The 19,736-nt window shown below is 42.0% G+C and overlaps 1 protein-coding gene across 1 annotated transcript in view; it reads left to right on the top strand.

The window, feature by feature from the left end:
• IL17RC (interleukin 17 receptor C) overlaps positions 1 to 13,062 on the top strand; it is a 120,943-nt gene extending 107,881 nt beyond the window's left edge. Inside the window, exons 17-19 of the mRNA XM_077451777.1 lie at positions 264 to 359; positions 6,652 to 6,687; positions 8,766 to 13,062. Coding sequence (XP_077307903.1) covers positions 264 to 359; positions 6,652 to 6,687; positions 8,766 to 9,442 — 809 coding nt within the window. The 3' untranslated portion in view covers positions 9,443 to 13,062. The remainder of the gene's footprint in view (positions 1 to 263; positions 360 to 6,651; positions 6,688 to 8,765) is intronic.
• Positions 13,063 to 19,736: the final 6,674 nt, after the last annotated feature.

Here is a 19,736-nt window from a genome sequence, read left to right as displayed (position 1 = left end):
GCTGCAATTCAGATATACAAGATATTTGTTCTTGAGTTTAGATTTTATTCCTTATAAACATACATGTTCATTGTCTGAAGATATGGTTGGCTGTGGGATAGTAATTCATTGGTAACCACTCTTGTCTGTAGCTAGAGGTTCCAATACAGGAGCCTGAATGGAATCTTTCTTTATTTTACTGGGAAATAATTTTTTTTTTAGGATAAATCGTTGGCTCGGAGTACACAGAGATGTCTTAAGGCCTCTTCTTTCTCTCTTTGTAGTTATGAGGTCCAGGTGGACCTGGTCCCGGGTGTTGTGTCTGCTCGTAGTCGCCTGCCTCTTACTGATCATATTACTAAGGATAGAAGATCTTAAAAGTAAGTTTCTTGGGTGTTGCTCAAAGAGGACGTGTGGGCACTGGACATACAACAAATCTTCCATAACTTATAGATTAAAGCAGCATTACCCACACCAGATAGTGTGGCCACTACTGGGTCATGTTCTCCATATCTTTCCACTGTATCAATGGTGAAATAATTATTGTATTCATGAACGCATCTGAAGTTTGAGAGAATTTAACATCTTAGTGGCACTTAAAGAAGAACTATCATAAAAAAAATGTATGTTATTTACTTCCCAAGGGGATCCAGGAGAAGGAGGCATGGCTCTGTGTTGGCTGTACCCTCCCCCCTCCCCCTTCACCACAAGAATGCCCATAATTTGGGCTTCAGAACAGGGTGGAGCTATAGCCAACATTAAAAGGCGTGTATAGTGGATAACAGGGCCACCAGTCAGAATGGGACCAAATACTACTGTATATGCACTTGGTTCCTTGGGAAATTAAATAAAATGTAAAAAAAATGTAAAAAAAGAATGAACAATAGTTCTCCTTTTAGGGGCAATAAAAGAGACTGATGATATGACACTAGGCCAATATCTCTTCAATGTACTGTCCAGTTGTAATAAAAGTTAATATTGAAGAAGAATAGACAGTACAAAGGCTTGGTGGTTAGCATTTTAGCATTTTAGGGTTGCAGCACTAGGGTCAAGCCTTGGCTTGAATTCCAACCAGGAAACTACTTGCATGGAGTTTGCATGTTCTCATTGTGCTTGCTTGGGTTTCCTCAGGGTTCTACAGTTTCTTTTCCCTAGCAGTATATACATGCGAGATAAGGACTTTAGATTGCAAGCTCCTTGAGGGCATGGACAGTTGTTGGCAATATGTAAATAACTGTTATAAAAAAATACATAAATTTGATTTTAAGCAAGTCAAATATAGCTATAAAAACTTTTAGGTGCTACTGGGAAAAGATAAATGCATTTATTATTACTAATACTACTTATTTATATAAGTTTCACTGTGCTTTCACACTACAAGTAAGTCCCACTTACTTGTATAGAGAAGCAGTAATAATACAACAGAGAAAGGCCTAACTGGCACAGGCTACAATACATCAAAAATAATGGTGCTCCAATTCAAAGATCCTTCAGATAGGCCTCACATACGTACTGTGTGTGAGCAGCAAAATGCAGACCCACCTGCAATTCATCTTTTGAAACCGAAGCAAGCTGTCTCATGATAGTAGCCTCTGCGGTCCAATTCACAGAACTCCTTCTAAAGCCGTGTACACACGATCGGATTTTCTGACGGATATTGCCTGATAACAGGCTGTTGGCGGAAAATCTGACCGTTTGTATGCTCCATCGGACAATTGTTGGATAGCAGGTTTTAAAATTTTCCGCAGACAAATGTCTGTTGTCGGATTTTCCTAATGTGTGTACACAAGTCCATCAGACAAAAGACCCAAGTATAAACATGCATGCTCGGAAGCAAGGACAAGCCAGAAGCGGTTGGTCTTGTAAACTAGCGCTCGTAATGGAGAATTAACATTCGTGACGTGGCAAATTATGAAATCTTGAAATTCAGCGCACATTCTCTTCTTCTTTAATGGTATAATAATGGTGACACTGATGGAGTTATGCTGGTGACACTGATGGAGTTATTGCAAACACATTTTCAAAGGCTTTTTTTTTTTTTTCTAGTGATATTAAGAATAATATTATTATGCTTTTTTTTTTCTTTTATTTGGGCAAGTTACCACAACACCATTATCCCGTAATTTTTAAGATCAAAGATAAAACTACGTTGGTGCCCCTTGTCAATTTTACATTGTATTTTTTTTTAGATGTAACTGCCTACTCCCAAAACTGTTATTTGAAGTAAAATGCATAGCCAAGTATTATTCTACACAATTTTTTTATTGTGCATTAAAAAAAGAAACAAATAAAATTAGATGTGCTATCTGCCAATAGAACTTAACCAAAAAGTGCATTCTAGGCATCCAAAAATATAGAAAGTATACCAAATCAAATCATTATTTAACCAAAAAAATAATGCCAAAGCAATAACTCCAAGGCCAATAATAAATAACACATTATCTCCTATGATTCCGTAACATGTCTAGTTGATGAATGGCCGTTCAGAAACAAACTAAAAAGCACAAAATGAAAAGAGCTAAATGGTGAGTGTTGAAAAATCAACACTCACCAAACTTCTACTAACACGAAATTAGCAGAAGGAGCCCAAAGGATGGTGCTAAAGAGCTGAAAAAACATGTAGTACGTCACAACGTTGTACGTTCGGGATTGTTGTGCCGTGTGTATGCAAGACAAGTTTGGCCCAACTACCTTCGGATAAAAGTCAGCGGTTTTGTTGGCGGAAAATCCGATCGTCTGTACGAGGCTTTATTCTTTTGACGTTGACTTTCTCAGGTGTGTCATTTGCCTTGGAACTAGTCTGTGGAATTCTGGATGTCACACCGGCACAAGGCTGTTTCCCTGAATAATTTATTTATACATGCATGTAGTTTGCAGAGCTGTGATTATTATAAAACAGCATTTGCATGAAATTCTAATAGAGCTTCCAGGTGGGACTACAAAAGATCCAAGATTGATAGCAGTTTGTGTTGGCAGTCAACAGGAGAAGCATTGAGGAAGTGTAGCCTTATAAGAGTACAAGGTTGCCCAGGGACAGGTCTGTGGGAAAGGAGAAATAGTAAAGCTGGCCATAGACGGAGCGTTTTTCCTTCCTGCAACCTCGATTCTCCCATCAATACAGTCAGCGATTGGGGTATCCCTCCCATGGAGACATTGTGTTCTCCTGGCAGGGGGAGCTGTTCACACCGGGAGAACACATTGATTACTGCTAGCGGCTACAATAGCTGCTAGCAATAATCACATCTAAAATCCGACAGGCTGGTTGTACCCAAGTTGATCAATCTATTAATGTGGGTACATTCAGCCTACCCATACATGGATCAAATCTTGGCTGGTCCCTGCTGAAATTTGAACTGTCGACGGCTGGTTTAGGAATGGATTTAAGCCAGCCTGGGAAGAGTGCTGAGGAAGGGTATATCTAGGAGAGTTCTGTGGGGAAGTAGAAAGACTAAAGCCTCATACACACGATCGGACTTTGTACAAACGTTCCAAAGGGCGTTGGCCCTGAACTTGTTAAGCATACACACGATTTGACTTTTTCAGCCAACTTTCACCAAATCACGTGGTTTTTCTGCTCTTTACCGCCACCTTTTGCCAACTTCTGTATTGTTGTCTGATCTTTTGCATTGGTTCTAAGCATGCGTGTTTGTAAAGTCAGATGGTTTTCTGTACACACGATCGGACTTTGCTCCATCGGACTTATGTTGTCGAAAAGTTTGTCCGTTCGCACAGCCAACAAAAGTCAAATGAAAACCGAAAAAGTTTGTCCGATGGAGCGTACACACGGTGGGATGCTGCCTTAAAACAGCTAATTTGCATGTTTGTTTTCAAAAAGTCTGATCGTGTGTACGGGCCTTAAGAATAGTTAAAAGCCAGGCAGGGAAGAGTGTTGAAGAAGGGTAGCCTTATTGGAATCCAAGGTGGCCCCAAGAAAGACCAAGTATGGATGCAAGTGAGGTGGTTTGGTGAGTAAACAATATGGTGGGGAGCAGGTAGAAATCTTAGGAAGCATTAGGGAAAAAAGACCTCAATATAGTGACATAGCCTGACTCTCAAAGCACACAGTACAAGAGAGTAGGTGAGGTTGGGTATACAGGCTATGGTTTATATACTGGAAGAGATGTTCCCAGAACCTGGGTTACAATCAGTGAGGCTCTTTTAAGGGTGTCTATTAGTCCTCCAAAAACCCCATGATGATTTGAAAATCAGAAACCCAGGGTTGGAAGGCTGTGTCTACTAAGCAAAAATATTTTATAGCTTAAGCTTCGGTATTAAAGCCTAACTCTAGGTTTCCAATGAATATATAGTTCTCAGTCGCCCACTGTGAGTGCTGAATAAATTGTAAATAAATGCCAGAAGTGGTAGTAACGGCGCTCACCTACTATTGATTATACCTGCAGCAGGCTCACCTGCTATTAATTACATTTTGTTTTTACAAAGATCTGTGTAAATATGTGCAAAATTGGAAATGTAACTTGAAAATGCCTACGTGACAATATCTCTCATAAAATAATAATGCAAAAATAAAATGTAAAGAAACTTATATTGTATGGAAAAAAGCACAATAAATATTCTACATATCTAAGTCGCTGGCCATATGCGTAGGAATAATTGTGAAGGCCCTACTTTACATATAAAAGTTATAATTCACTTATTGCGATTTTAAGGGTGCAAATATACATTAGTGCTAAACATTCATTGAAAAGTGCTAGGTGCTTAAAAAAGTGCCATGATAACAATAACTACTGTGAAAAAGTGCTAAGTGCTACTTAAAGTGCAATAATGTATATATTCAGTCCTTATGTACTTATAAAGTCGCTAAATGGAGGCATGCATTTTTTAGTTGTTATAAAAGTCCAACGGCAGAAAAGACAATACAGCTCCAGTAAAAAATTCTTCTAAAACAAACAAAGGTGACAGTGTGCTTCAGTTTTCAGTGGATTCCTGGATTGCAACCGGTGCGATTTTCGTGTATAAAGACAATAGCCCGCACTCACCAGCTCTCTCTCCCCTTAAGGGGTTAATGCGCCTCCACAGTGTAAGCCCCTGTGCCGCTGTGCAGAGCTGGTCCGGTTAATATCCAGTGATAATCCAAAGATTTCCTCATTAAAAGCAAGATGAGGCAAACATAGTGTAATCCAGTTTTTTAAAACGTTTTAGTAAATAGAATGCTACTCACACAATAGAAGTTAAAAATGCGTTTCAATGGATGTGGTTCACAGCGTGTTTTGAATTCACCGCCGCCGCTATGCGACAGTGTATACACCTTAGGCCACGCTGAATAAATTGTATGTAGCATCAGCTACACACAGTATACAGGGCTGTGTCCTGGCAGTGGGACAGAGACTGAGCATTCACAGGAGGGTTTGTATTTTATAAATTAATCTGATTGGCTGAGATAAAAAGGCAGGAGGATGATGTAACAATCTCTACCAATCAGAGGAAGCCTTTTAAGCATTCATAAAATACAAGCCTTCCGTTGAATGGCTGAGCAGCACCCAGCTTGACTCAGTTTTGTCCAGGGAATGGGACAGGGTGTCCGCATCCCGCTGCCGCAACACAGAGCCAAATACTGTATGTAAATGAAGCTACATACAATTTATACAGTGCTCCCGATGGATGCATCAATTAATGAAGGAAATCGTTTGTTTGGACCAGCTTGGCTTAAACAAGCTATTTAAAGTCATAGGAAACCTAGAGTTAGAATTTAAAGTGGTGTTGCCACCAAAAAATGAAAAAGTGCTGGAAGTGAAAAATAATTGGAAAAAAAATTTTTTTTACTCACTTCTAAATAGCTGTTGCTAGGGGGTCCCTCGTAGTCTGCCTTCTTCCTTGCCCGGGCTGGTGACATCACTTCCCCTCGCGCCGCACAGTGACCTGGGACCTGTCATATGTCCCAGATGACTGTGCCTCTCCCTCATGCGCAGTGGGTGCCCGGCTGTGAAGCCACAGCCGGGTGCCCACAGTACGAATGACGGCGCCGCGAGCGGGGAATGAGGGGGGGGCTTCGTTCCCCCACATCGCTGGACCCTGGGACAGGTAAGTGTCCAATTATTAAAAGTCAGCAGCTGCAGTATTTGTAGCTGCTGACTTTTAATTCTTTTTTTTTAGGGGCACCCCACTTTAAAGCGGTAGTAAACCCGCACATTTTTTTTTTTTTTAAACCTGCAAAGCAAAAGGCATAATGAGCTAGTATGCACCGCATACTAGCTCATTATGAAATACTTACCTTAGAACGAGGCCGCGACATCTGGCCCGATCCATGCCGAGGGAGTTGACATGCTCCCTCTGCGTTTCTTCCGGGTATATCGTCACTCCCGCGCATGCGTGCGGGAGATTTCATTCCGGCCGGCCGGCCACTGCCGGATTTTCAGGCCGAGAATCCCCTTGTGCGCATGCGCCGCTGCAGTCAGCGGCGCATACCGAGGGGAATTTTTTTTACCTACAGGTAAGTCTTATTATAGGCTTTCCTGTAGGTAAAAGTTTAAAAATTGGGTATACAACCACTTTAAGTGTGAAATCCTAGGACCAAAATAATATTGATAGCATTAGGCAGAAAAGTGAAGAGATATGGAAAAGAGTAAATAAACTTTAAATATACTTTGGAAATTGTAGAAAATAGTGAACTGTAAAAATTCCTGCACGTAACCTATACACCTTTTCTGTATACAGAGTGGTTGAAGTCGGTGACGGCAGAAAAACCTCTGGGTAAGTACCAACGGGACATATTTTGTAAAATAAATCGACTTGGCTAAACAGCCAAATTCCACTGACAATCCTCCCGAAGGTTTAACACAAACAGCCACGGCATTTTAAATGATGTAAATGATAATAGAGGGCAAGTTCTCTTCTGCTGCTGCTTCTATATACAGGTCTTATCTTGTCATCATCATGAATCACAACTTAGGATTTTCACGTCTGTATATGCAAAAGTAGTTGTTGCCACAAGATATCTAGAAAGATGTGAAAAGGAGATAAAAGTAAGATTCCTTAATGCTTGCTTATGAATACAGCAAAAGGAAATATGTGCCACAAGGTGACTAAGACCCTACATATATAGGCAGTCTCTAAAGTTACTCAAAAGTCCAAAAACCATATAAAATGATGTGCAGTTCCATCGGCTTATAAGAAGATCCTAAAGATGGGGGGTGTCGAAGCACTAGGGCAAGCTTAACGCAAGAGCAGAAGCAGGGGCAAAACAGAAAAAGCACTTCTGAGTGCAGACAACTATAACATTTTATAGTAAATAGAAGACAAGGGGCAACTCACATTTTGAGAATAAATACAAGCTCATCAATCAATGGAAGCCAGGATGTCAACGCCCAGAAGGCCACCATGGTTCACTGCAGCATGGAGTGAGTCAGGCGGGAAATCTTGTGACTGGAGCCAAGAAGCTGGGATGGTGCTGGAGAGAACTGCAGCGCTAGAGGAGTGATATCACCGGAGGGGGGGAGATTGTGACGCGTTTCTGAGTCTGAGGAATGCCAATCCTGGACATACGCACTCGTTTAAGCCTGACAAAGGAATGCGCATTTCCAGGATCGGCATCACATCAGCAGGCTTCTGCTGGACATGCATAATGGAAAACCAGCAGCCAATGGCAGAAAGCACTGATCGGAGTGTTCTGGGGGGGGGGGGGGGGGGGTTTTGGACGACAGCTCAGCAGGGGAAATCTCTGTACTAACCTTGCATGGTTAGTACAGTAGCTCCAACTCAAGCTGTCAGTTTTTTTTTCTGGGTTGCACGAAAAAAAAAAAAGATGAGTGTGTACCCGGCTTAAGCATTGAGCCCAGGTTCACACCAGTGCACCTACGGTTCCGATCACATGCGATGTCTATGATATGCGAGTTCAGCCATACAGTTGTATGGCTGAACTCGCATTAGATTCGCACAAAAGTGCAGGGACTCGTTTTTTCCCGCTCTAGAATCAGATTGCATGGGTGTTCTCACCTATGCGATCTGATTCCTGTGCCAGTTAACAGTTCACACTGCGATCTGTGAACTGATCTGGGGGTGTCATTAACAATGTAATGACACCCGCAGCGGTTCGCAGAAGGCCTGCGGGAGAGGAGCGATGCGGAACCAGCGCTGTAATTGTTCTGGTTCCCACATCACATCAGTGGCCGCTCTATTCCTCCGCTCTACGGGCTACAGTGGGATGGGTCAAGATTCCCCTCTGGCGTCAACATTTGAGGTCACATGACCGCTGTGCTTGGCCACATAGCCCCTCCCACTTTAGTCCTTGGATGGAGAAGGAGAGCAGCCGGAGGTCACGTGGCCGGCCAGAAGAGATCAAAGATAAGGTAATTACAGGTATCATTTAAAAAAAAACAAAAAACATTTAAACAGTGTAGGAGAGATTAATAGAACAGAGGAGCTGTCTGTAATTGTTCTTTACTTTTACTGCTAGTTACTAATAGCGGCAGGAGGGAGGGAGGGGGGGCAGAGAGAGGAAGAGACACACAGGAGCTGACAGGCAGGGAGGGAGGGAGATGCAAAAAGGAGAGCAGCGGGGTGATGGAGGCACTTAACCTGACCACTATTGTGGATAAGCAGCCATGATTACTGTGATACAGTAACAGGCAGAATCAACCAGGTTTTTTACAGCTTAGAAAGGGACAGCTTAGTCAGCACAAGCACTGTGCTGTTTAATCCGCTATAAAGGAAGAGGATTTTTTTTTTTTTTTTTGCTTTAGGGTTACAACCACTTTACGTTCTGAACAGTGATCTGGGGATCATGGTTAATGTTTTCTGCATGTAACAATGTTTTTTTTTTTTTTCTGCAGATGAGATCTTCAAAAATAGAAGAGTGCTGATCCTCTACTCTCCGGATAACGCAGCCTATGAGGAGCTAGTGAGGGTTTTTGCTCTCTCGCTGAAAGTGGAGCTTAAGCTTGATGTTATTCTGGATCAGTGGGACCGGACAGAAATGGCTAGAGTGGGCCCTCTGCCTTGGTACGAGAAACAAAAATCTGCTGTTTTTGAAAAAGGAGGTCTTATCATCCTGCTGTTCTCAGAGGGAGCCCGGGAAAGGTATACAGCGTGGATAGAACAAAGAGCTGAGCAGGTGGTGGAATCTGACCCTTATGGATCATTTGGGGCCATACTAAACTGTGTTTACCCTGACTTCCTAAAAGGGCGAGCCAAAGGGCGCTATCTAGTCGCCAGCTTCGGCTCCAATAATAATGTTGTGCCGGATCCGTTTGGTTTACCCCCAATCTACACGTTACCCTTGAATTTGCTAAAATTATTGCCGGAGCTGGCAGGAGATAACAGAAAAATACTTTGGAGGAAACAAGCCAAGCGCCTGTCTGTTAAAATCAGCAACAGTCTGCAGGAGCCTTTGAAGGCGTGCCAGAAAATTATGAACAGGCAAACACTCATTAGCCAGGATGGTGGTGAGTTAGCCAAATCACCAAGATTCGATGAAAACGTTGCTGTGGAATTACAGCCGCTCGTGTAAAACTTGGACACAATTTGGAATGGCAGCGCACAATGTGGAGGCCACTTTGGAGGACTATCGGCCAGACCAAAGGACCTGTTTCCAAATGCAACAGAAGTATTGTAGAGATGGACAAAGCGCATTAACGGGCATTTTGTAATTTATTTTCAAGGGTAAAGTGAAGAATTTTTAAAAAGGTTTTCAGCAATCCTGTGACGTTAAAAAGATATTTTCTGAAAAAAAAAAAAAACGAACCTTTTTTAATGTTCTCATAAAAGAGGCTTTTCAGTGATGAGTCCTCATCTCAATACCTTCAATGAGAAAGTCCGTGACACCTGAGCTTATCTTACATCACCTGATCTGAGATGAACCTGTGTGTCTATAATTATACAATTTTCATGTACAATTTACCTTTAGATTTACCAAAACCATAAAGGCAGCACAGTAGCTAGGTGGTTAGCACTTCTGCCTAGCAGCACTAGGGCCTGCCTGGAGTTTGCATGTTCTCACGGTGCCTGCGTGGGTTTCCTCCCACACTTTGGTTGGTTAATTGGCTCCTGTCTGAATTGACCCCAATATGTGTATGTATGAATGTTAGTTAGGGACCTTAGATTGAAAGCTCCCTGAGGGTAGGTACTGATGTGAATGTGGGAGCAATTCTGTCCCATTGTTGGTGTCATTGGGAGGAATAATACCACATCATTGGTGTCAGTAGGATGAGTAGTGCCCCATTGTTGGTGTCAGTAGGAAGAATAGTACCCCATTGTTGGTGGCAGTAGAAAGGATAGTGCCCTGTTGTCGGTATCAGTGGAAGGAATAGTGCCCCATTGTTGGTGTCAGTGGGAGGAATAGTGCCCCGTCAGTGTGATGAGCAGTGTCCTATTGTTGGTGTCAGTGGAAGGAATAGTGCCCTATTGTCAGTATCAGTGGGAGGAATGGTGCCCCATTGTTGGCGTCAGTGGGAGGAATCGTGTCCTATTGTTGGTGTCAGTGGAAGGAGTAGTACCTGGTCGTTGGTGACAGTAGGAGATATTTTGCCCCATTGTTGGTGTCAATGGAAGGAATTGTGTCAGTGGCAAGAATTTCGCTTCACATAAGCGGGAGGAATGAAAGGGCCGCAGTTTGGAGACCATTGCACTAGAGAATCAGAGTTTCTGGTACACCACTCTTGGTGCGTTTCTATAGAAATAAATGAAGAATGCACTGTGAAAAGGGAAGGAAAATAAAAATAAGCTTATATGAATGTCCTGGGTGTCACCAGGACAAGAAGTGAGGACAAGGCTTAACATGGGGGACACAAACACTAATAAAAACCCAGCACATGTACTAAACTTTTTTTGATTGACTTTCCATTTCCTTCCAAAATTAAGCAAGAGAGACACTTTCTTTACCCACCTACATTTTGCCTGATTAGACTGTAGTCTAATCTTTGGCAACCAACCACCTTCCAGGTTTAATCTGTCTTGTGAATATTGGCAAACAGAAGGAGAAATCGGAGTAGCTGCTTTCAGAAATGTCCTTTCATTTTGTACCGGAGTTAGACCAACAACAGCTGGGGACTGATTGGTTGGGTTGGGCAAAAGGGACTGTTTTCTTTTAGAACTATTTTTACAATGCAAATGTATCCCTCGATGATAATATGTAAGTGGCTGCATGCAGGGCCGGGTTGAGACAGATGCAAGATAAGCAACCGCCTTTGTTTTTATGCATTGCCCTCCTGTGCCCTGCACTGTGCAGGACCGAAATGTCAAACTGATAGCCTAGTCCTGCGCATTGCACTAACAGCTCCCCCTGTGTAATTAGCAAAGCTCTGTTGTCAGTGTAACAAACACCTGTTCTGTATCAGGAGCAACCCCATTCACAGAGCATGGCACATAGCTGATAAAGTGACAGTAGAGCTCCTCTGATTACACTGGAAGAGCCGCTCACCCTCCATAATCTGCAGTTGGGTATTTATGCCTTGTCCTGCCGTTGGTTGCATTCTCACAAAATTTCTCCTGAAGGCAGAAAATGCCTTTAAGGCCTGTTTTGTTACACTGATATTCAGTGCAAATGTTATGTACAGTTTTGCTATATCAGTTTCTGTGAAACTAGACAATAGCTTGAAATTTCAGTTTAGGGTGGTGCTTATGGCTTCTTATACCTCTGCAAGGCCACAGATACCATGTTCCCCCAGAGTACTTTTTTTTTTTTAAGTTGCCAGCATTCCTGAAAAACCTAGGGGGCATGTTTGTGTCAACTGCTTTGGCAAACTTGACAACATTGTCTAAGCCCTTGTACACACGATCGGAGATTCCGACGGAATGTGTCCGATCGGAGCGTTTTGTCGGATATTCCGACTGTGTGTGGTCTGCATCGGACTGTTTCCATCGGAATATTCGTCGGACCAAATTTTCCAACTTGCCGGAAATATTTTTCTGACAAAATGCTCCAATCGGACATACTCCGATCGTGTGTAGAGAATTCCGATCGAAATAACGTCATCACGTTCTGAACGATGGGATTTTCCGACAACTTCGTCCGACCGTGTGTATACAACAGTTTTGGACCAAATCCGTCGGATTTGAATCCATGACAATGGTGGAACTAGACCAGGGGTCTCCAAACTTTCTAAACAAAGGGCCAGTTTACTGTACTTCAGATGTTAGGGGGGGGGGGGGGGGCAAAATGTCCCAGCATCAGTGGAATTAAACAATTCCCCATTATTAGTGTCATTGGTAGGAATTGTGCCCTTCACTGGTAAAAGCAAGAAAAGGGTCAGATAAAAGCAAGCAAAGGGCTGCAGTTTGGAGACCACTGAACTAGACTTTTATTACTCATGGTGGAGAAAACAATGCAGATGACATCATCATGTGGCCTTGACAGTTGTATAGCACTGGAAAATCTGATGAATTGGTCTCACCATTCTAGTCCCTCTAATGCCGCGTACACACGACTGGACTCTTCGGCAGACTTGGTTCGGCGGACCCGAATCCGTTGCACAATTCGATCGTGTGTGGGCTCCAGCGGACTTTTTTTTCCCAAAAGTCCGACAGACCTAGAAATAAAATGTTTCAAATCTATCCGACGGTCTAAAAATCGGGAAAACCGTTCGTCTGTGTGCTGGTCCAACAGACCAAATACGACGCAAGGGCAGCTATTGGCTACTGGCTATTGAACTTCCTTATTTAGTCCCATTTAAGTCATCACATTCAAAACAAACGGACTTTCGAGCGGACTTAGTCCGGTCATGTGTGGCCAAGTCTGTTCCGTTCAAAAAGTCCGTCAGACCTCCACCAAAAGTCAGTTGTGAAGACTGTCGCACCTAGTCGGACCCGGTCGTGTGTATGCGGCATTAGGTATAAGAAGCCAGGAAAAGTGCTACCTTGCCAACAACCATTAAAAATGGAATACCCAGAAAGTAATGGACAACTACATCCAAAATATAATTTATTGATGAAACTGACCTTTATTTTCTGGACATGTAAAAACTATTTAAGTTAGTATTATTGTCAAATTATTTGTGTACATAATAAATCCTGCTAAATGATAATTTAAATAAGATTGACTTGAATCAACCCTCTTGTAACTGTTGTTGAAAATGAATGGATTATAAAAATTTTGTATTGTTGCTGTAAAAACAAATGAAGGAAATCCAATAATACTGTCTACTGTCTTTGAATATAACCCATTGGATGTGGTATGTAAGCTGATATAGTTGACTTCAGGTATCAAAATGTATGATAAAATGTTTTTCAGCTAGGCCTAACATACTTATGACCATCAATCCCTCATATTTGACACCCAGACTGGCTGGTGTTTTTTTTGGGGGATATAAAAAGAGAAAAAAGGGCGCACCATCCTTGTGCATTGTCCAGCCTTGTGCATTATCCTTTGTGTATGTTTTTATTAAAAGTGATAAAAAAAAGAAAACTTCTCACAAACGACAGTAGGATTCTTGCAATAAAATATTCGCCAAATAGCAGCATAAAATCTAAAATGAACAATACTCTCCAAAGGTCACAGAGGAAATCACAGGACCACTGCCAGCTGACACGTTTCGAGGGGATAACCCCTCTTCCTCAGAGCTCAGGTTTTTTTTTGGGGGGGGGGGGTTGTGGCAAACAACTCACCCACTGCCAACCACCCCGGCTGGCCGGGTCACGGGTGGCACACCCCCCCAGGGTCAGTCAGTAGGTCAGGGCCCCACACGTAGGTCTCTCCTGTCTTGCCATAGCATGACGGGTGCGTGTATGCCTGTGACGCCACCACCTTTTTGCCCATCCTTACGGCGGGTCCCGGCTCCAGTGAGTGGTTGCTCCATCTGGTGTGTTCTGCGAGTGGTTGCTCAGTCTGGTGTGCCCATACACTGCGCGTCCAGGCCCCCAGTCTGTGGCCGCTCAGTCTGGCAAGTCTTTTACACTGTCCTGGCCGTTAAATCCTGGAGTTTGTTGACACCAACTTTCCACCCATTTTCCCCAGCAGGTCTGGGCCCCAAACTTACCCCATCTCACGGGCAGTGCTCCAGGTGGCGGCTGCTTCTCTCTGGGCTCGCGTCATGGCGTCTCCTCAAAATGAGTATCCTTCCTAAGGAGGAGCATCAGTGTTAAAATAGCAAATATTCGTTCAATCACACAACTGGGCGGGCTTTGGGCGCAGTGCTCTGCCCCGAGCCCACCCTTTTTTGAAAATTATAAGAGGAACCCATGCATAAAGCACTCTGCATGTATATCAGGGGGTCGGACACATGTATAGGGGGAATGGCCTATGGATGGGCAGCCACCGTGCCTGGGTCTCACTCATCTTTCACAGATGACACCCTGGCCTCACTAGTCCTTCACAGATGACTCCGGGGTCTTACCAATCCTTCATAAATGGCACTCTGGTTTTACCAATCCCTCACAGATGACATCTGGGCCTCACCAATCTCTCAGATGACAACATGACCTTGCCAGTCCTTCACAGATGACACCCCATCCTCACCGTTTTTTCTAATAGATTATGCCTGGACCTCACTAATCTCTCACAGATGACACCCTGGCCCCACTAATCCTTCACAAATGACACCAGGTTTTACCAGTCCTTTACAGGTGACACCCAAGGTGACACACTTCACCAATCCCACATGACACCAAGGCCTTACAAATCACTCAGATGTGTCACCTATGCCTCAGCAGTCCTTCACAGGTGACACCCTGGCCTCAAGATTTCCTCACAGATTACAATTTGGGCCTCACCAATCCTTTACAAATGACAGCTGGTCATCAGAAAACCCGCACAGATGACACCCTTTCCCCACCAATGCCTCACAGGTGACATACTGGCCTCACTAGTCCTTCACAGATGACACCTGAGCCTCAGCAAATGTCACAATGACACTTTGGCCTCACCAATCCTACAAAGATTATACTTCACTAATCCTTTACGTGACAGACGAGCCTCACCAATTTCTCACAAATTGCATGTATAACCCCAGTTCCAAAAAAAGTTCCTTGAATATCTTGGGCTGTAAATGTCCAGCCAGATATAAGCTAAGCTGACCAACAAAAATCTTAATAGCGCCTTAAAAAAGATCTGCACTGCCCAGTACAACCAATCCGATTCTTCATTTCTGTTTCAATCCAATTGGACATTATAGAGATCCAGACAGTCTTTCCTTTGAGACTCAGTTACAGTATGTCTTGCCAAGTTTACTGTAGAATATGGAGGCAAGCTGGGACTTTGCCCAAACCTGGAGGACCTTCGGGTTGCAGCTGTTTGGTGTAGATATTTAAACTTAAAAGTGTTGTACAAGTCTGTGTATTTATAGCTGTGGTTTTTGATAAGATGCGCAAACATTTGATATGTGGAACACAATGTGCTCAGTGAAGCCTGTGGAAATATACCAGATTGTATGGTGACATGCATGACAAATATTGGAAGAAATGTTTTAGCTCCAGCCAAACTAAGCGAATAAACCCATACCATTTACACAAGATTAGATAGGACAGTTCTGTTATCAGCATGGAGAAATTTGACGCAATGGTTGTTTATGGTTTTCTTGTCATGTACAGTGGCAAGCTGGAACTAAAAGCAGCTCTGGCATCAAAAACATACCACTGAAGCTCTATGTACATGACCCACAAAGGCTTTAACAGGGCTGGGAGCCAGGTCACTAGCGTGACTCAACTTAATCTGCTTTTCCTACTGCTGTCAATGGAAGTGTATATTTTTCTTGTATCCAAAATTACCCATGGTGAACTAAATTGGTTTTGAATAAATAAGGAGTTCCAAAATGGGGCAAGGCCAAAATAATGATGTTTTTAAGTGGGATTAAAGTGGAACTATAGGCATTTTTTTTTCTTTTTCCAAATATTTTATTTAGTCAAAGGGCATGGTTCAATGACACACAATATGAACAGTTTTGGTATATAATACAGCACAACAGATATTAACTACAAAAGATGAAACGTTGTGAACCCAGGATGACATGATGTCTGCTGACTACCCGAGGTATCTTGTATATGCCAGGCTAGATGTAAGGAAGATGGAACCTCTGGGCCGGCATGGTTAAGGTAAGTCATAGCCAAAATGCTAAAGTGTTCCAATGAGGTGGGGCCACGGAACCAGCCCAAATAATTTTTTAAATTTTGTATAGAAAAAAGGTAATATGGACCCATAGAAACATGGATCCATGAAGAAGAAATATTGAAATATAAAAAGAGAAAAAAAGAAGAGCATAGCAGAAAGAAGAAGAGTAGGAAGTGGGGGAAGGAGAGGAGCAGGGGGAAGGGAGAGGGATTGGAGAGCCGCATAGATGGCATACAGGATTCAGGTTTGGTATTTCTAAAATACCAAGTGTAGTCAAGGTCCTAGTAAGGTAGATTTAGTCAGCAGGGTCACAATCAAGGAGAGTTCTACCTTCATCAGAGAAGACGAACATGTTCCAGAGTGACCAAGTCTTGGAGTAGCGTTCTTGTTGGTGGCATGCCAAGAGAATGAGGTCTTCCAGCTCATTTATTTCCTCTACTTTCTTAAGCCACATCCCGATGGTCGAAGGCTGTGGGGATTTCCATTCAAGAGAAATGCATGCCTTGACTGCATCAAGGAGATGGCCAATTATTGATTTTTTGTAGATTCTCCTAGAGGCATGGAGGAGCAAAAATGCTGGATCGTCCGGTATCAGGCGCTCCGTGAATTTTTAGTTTGGGACAAGTCCAAAAAATATGGAGACTGGTGCCAATTTCTTCCTGGCATCTCCAGCAATAATCTCATATTGCAGGAAAAGTTTTTGAAACCTCATCGGTGTTCTATACCATCTGGTTAAAATTTTTAATTTAGTTTCTTGCACCTTCGTGCAGATGGAGGATTTGGAGGTAAATCAGAGGATATGTTGTCTTTGTTGTGGACTGAATGAGTTACCAAGATCTTGCTCTCACTCATAGAGGCAGCTTAGGGAGTGGGGTTCCGGAGGTGTGATCAGTAGGTTGTAGTTGGCTGAGAGTGTGTGAGGCATCATTCCCGAATCTGAGCAGTATTCCTGTAAAGTTGTGAGGGGCCTACTGAAGTTGGTCTGGGGCGGAAGGGATCTGAGAAAACAAGTGAGTTGAAGAGCCTTCCAAAATCCCAAACAGAAGGAACCAGCCGGGTTGGCGAGAGCTGAGATCAACAGCCAGAGCCCCTCAATTAAGAAGTGAGAGGCCTGCAAATGTCCAGACCTCATCAAGTTCCGAAAGGTTGGATCCTGGTATCCCGGGTAAAAAAGTGGATTTCCCAATATTGGGAATAATGGTGAGGTCGGGGAGGAGAGGGGAGTTTGTGTAAGCAAAGATGAACAGAAATATTGACAGGGAAGAGGGGAAATAAGGGAAAAAAAATAAATAAATAAATAAATAAATAAATAAATAAAAAAAAGAAATGAAAGAACCTTCACACAAAAAGACCTCAAAAAAATGTGGGTTCAGTTGGACTTTTTAGGCATAAAGAAAGTTGTAAACACAACCGGTATGAAAAATAATTATTTCTATTTATTTAAAATAAAAAAGACAATTTAAAAAAGAACAGGAAAAAGTTCAATTTCCCTTTTACACAAAAAAAGGGAAAAAGTTTCCTCCTTAAAATTGCACAATTAAGACCTAATTGACATCCTATCAAACATAATAACAACCTTTTCAAATTTCCAAAAAGGAAAAGAAAAAAACAAAGTATATATCTATACAAATGAGGGATCAAGGATATCAATCATACAGTCAACGGTTACATATATTTTTGGTGCTCTACATGTTTCGTGTCTACAATGACACTTCTTCAGGAGCTGATAATAATGTTCTGAATTCTAAGGAGAGAATATAAATGAGTAAAAGAAAAACAGATATATGTATAAAATACTAGAAAGAAAAAACATACATCTATAAACATTCGTATAAATAACATACATATATCCAACAAATTTCGTTAGATCACCCATCAAGATACTAAGGTGTAAAAAAAAAAAAAAAAAAAAAAAAAGGGGGGGGGGGGGGGGGAAGAGAGGGGGATTTTTCCTGAGACCACAATGTGGGGGCGGGTATAACATTCCTATTTAATGCCATATAGTATCAGCCACTCGATACTTACATTCCTTCGTAAAAGGGTGTCCTAAATAGGGAGATCACCGTTTCCAAAGGAGGAAATTGGTACGATTGGTTACACAAAACTTTTCTCCACAGAGGGAAACAAGAAAGGGAAGAGAAAAGAGGGGGAGAGGAAGAAAAAAGAAAAACAATTGTTGAGCAAGTATATAAACAAAAGTTAAATAAAGAAATATATTTTTTGAACTTAGTGAAATTGCTATAAAGGTGTATTCACCTCATAAAGATTAGATCTTCAGTGTGTTTAGTAAAAATTCTTGAGGCGTAAGTGAACACAGATAAATCCGTGATGGATACTCTTTGGTATCTCCTGAGCTGTATAATTAGAAGATAAAAAAAAAAAAAAAAAAAAAAAAAGAACCATAAAAAAGTGGGGATTTTTAGAATATATAGATAATATCCAAGAACATAAAGAAATATATCCATAAGGATAAGAAAAAAAATATATATATGAACTCACTATATAAGTGAAACATCAATTATTTAAACAGCAAAGAGAGAAAGAGGGCCAGCAAGGAGAAATTGTGCAGTGTATGCTAAAGCTAAGCTATTAATAGTGCCTACACCATAATAGATTTAGAGGAGATGAAAAAAATATATCAAATAAAAGCATATATAAAGTTGTGTAAACCAATTACCTCAAGTTGCAAAAAATGGATCAAATTCCCACTGGGTAAAGGAGGAAAGTAAAGGGGGAATCAAAGAGGCAGACTAATCGGCCCATTCACCCCTCTCATATTGTTTTTTGTGTGTAGAAGATGGCCGCCATTCATGGACACCAGCCACGTGTGTCCTTTTATATATATCCGTCCCGGTAGTGACGCTAATCCGCAATCGACGGAAGCGACGTTCATCTACCCGACCAACGTCTCCTACGATGCGTTCGGTTGATACCGACGTTACACACGAACGTGCAACGTCCTCGCATAGAGCACGTGTGTACGTTCGTGAGGCCAAAGGAAACACCTACGTCTGGCCAATATAACGTACAGACGTGCACCAGATAGGGGAGGAGCACCTTAAAGGTTCCTCCCCGATCTGCGGAGGTGGAATAGGGGGCCTCGTTCCGATGCAGCGAATGGAGACAGTACCAGAAGGGACTGTGAGAACAGCCCACAAGTCCCTATGGTAGAGCGCCAAACCCCATATCCCAAATGGGGTAATTAGGGGTCGCGCTCACGTGGTCGCACATTGTGGTCAAGGAATAAAATAAAATAAAAAAAATAAAAAAAATAAAAAAAACACCTAAGTATTGATGAAGTAATAATTACAGTGAACTCAAAATATACATAATTCTTTTTAAGCAAATTAGACTGTTACAGAGAGTTTCCATGAATGGCGGCCATCTTCTACACACAAAAAACAATATGAGAGGGGTGAATGGGCCGATTAGTCTGCCTCTTTGATTCCCCCTTTACTTTCCTCCTTTACCCAGTGGGAATTTGATCCGTTTTTTGCAACTTGAGGTAATTGGTTTACACAACTTTATATATGCTTTTATTTGATATATTTTTTTCATCTCCTCTAAATCTATTATGGTGTAGGCACTATTAATAGCTTAGCTTTAGCATACACTGCACAATTTCTCCTTGCTGGCCCTCTTTGCTGTTTAAATAATTGATGTTTCACTTATATAGTGAGTTCATATATATATTTTTTCTTCTTTTCTCTTCCCTTTCTTGTTTCCCTCTGTGGAGAAAAGTTTTGTGTAACCAATTGTACCAATT

This window comes from Lithobates pipiens, unplaced genomic scaffold (assembly GCF_037356315.1).
Source record: "Lithobates pipiens isolate NorthernLeopardFrog02 unplaced genomic scaffold, aLitPip1_a1.2 Scaffold_23, whole genome shotgun sequence".
Taxonomy (NCBI): domain Eukaryota; kingdom Metazoa; phylum Chordata; class Amphibia; order Anura; family Ranidae; genus Lithobates; species Lithobates pipiens.
The sequence above is the reverse complement of the archived record's forward strand: the minus strand, read 5'-3'. Positions and strand labels throughout refer to the sequence as shown.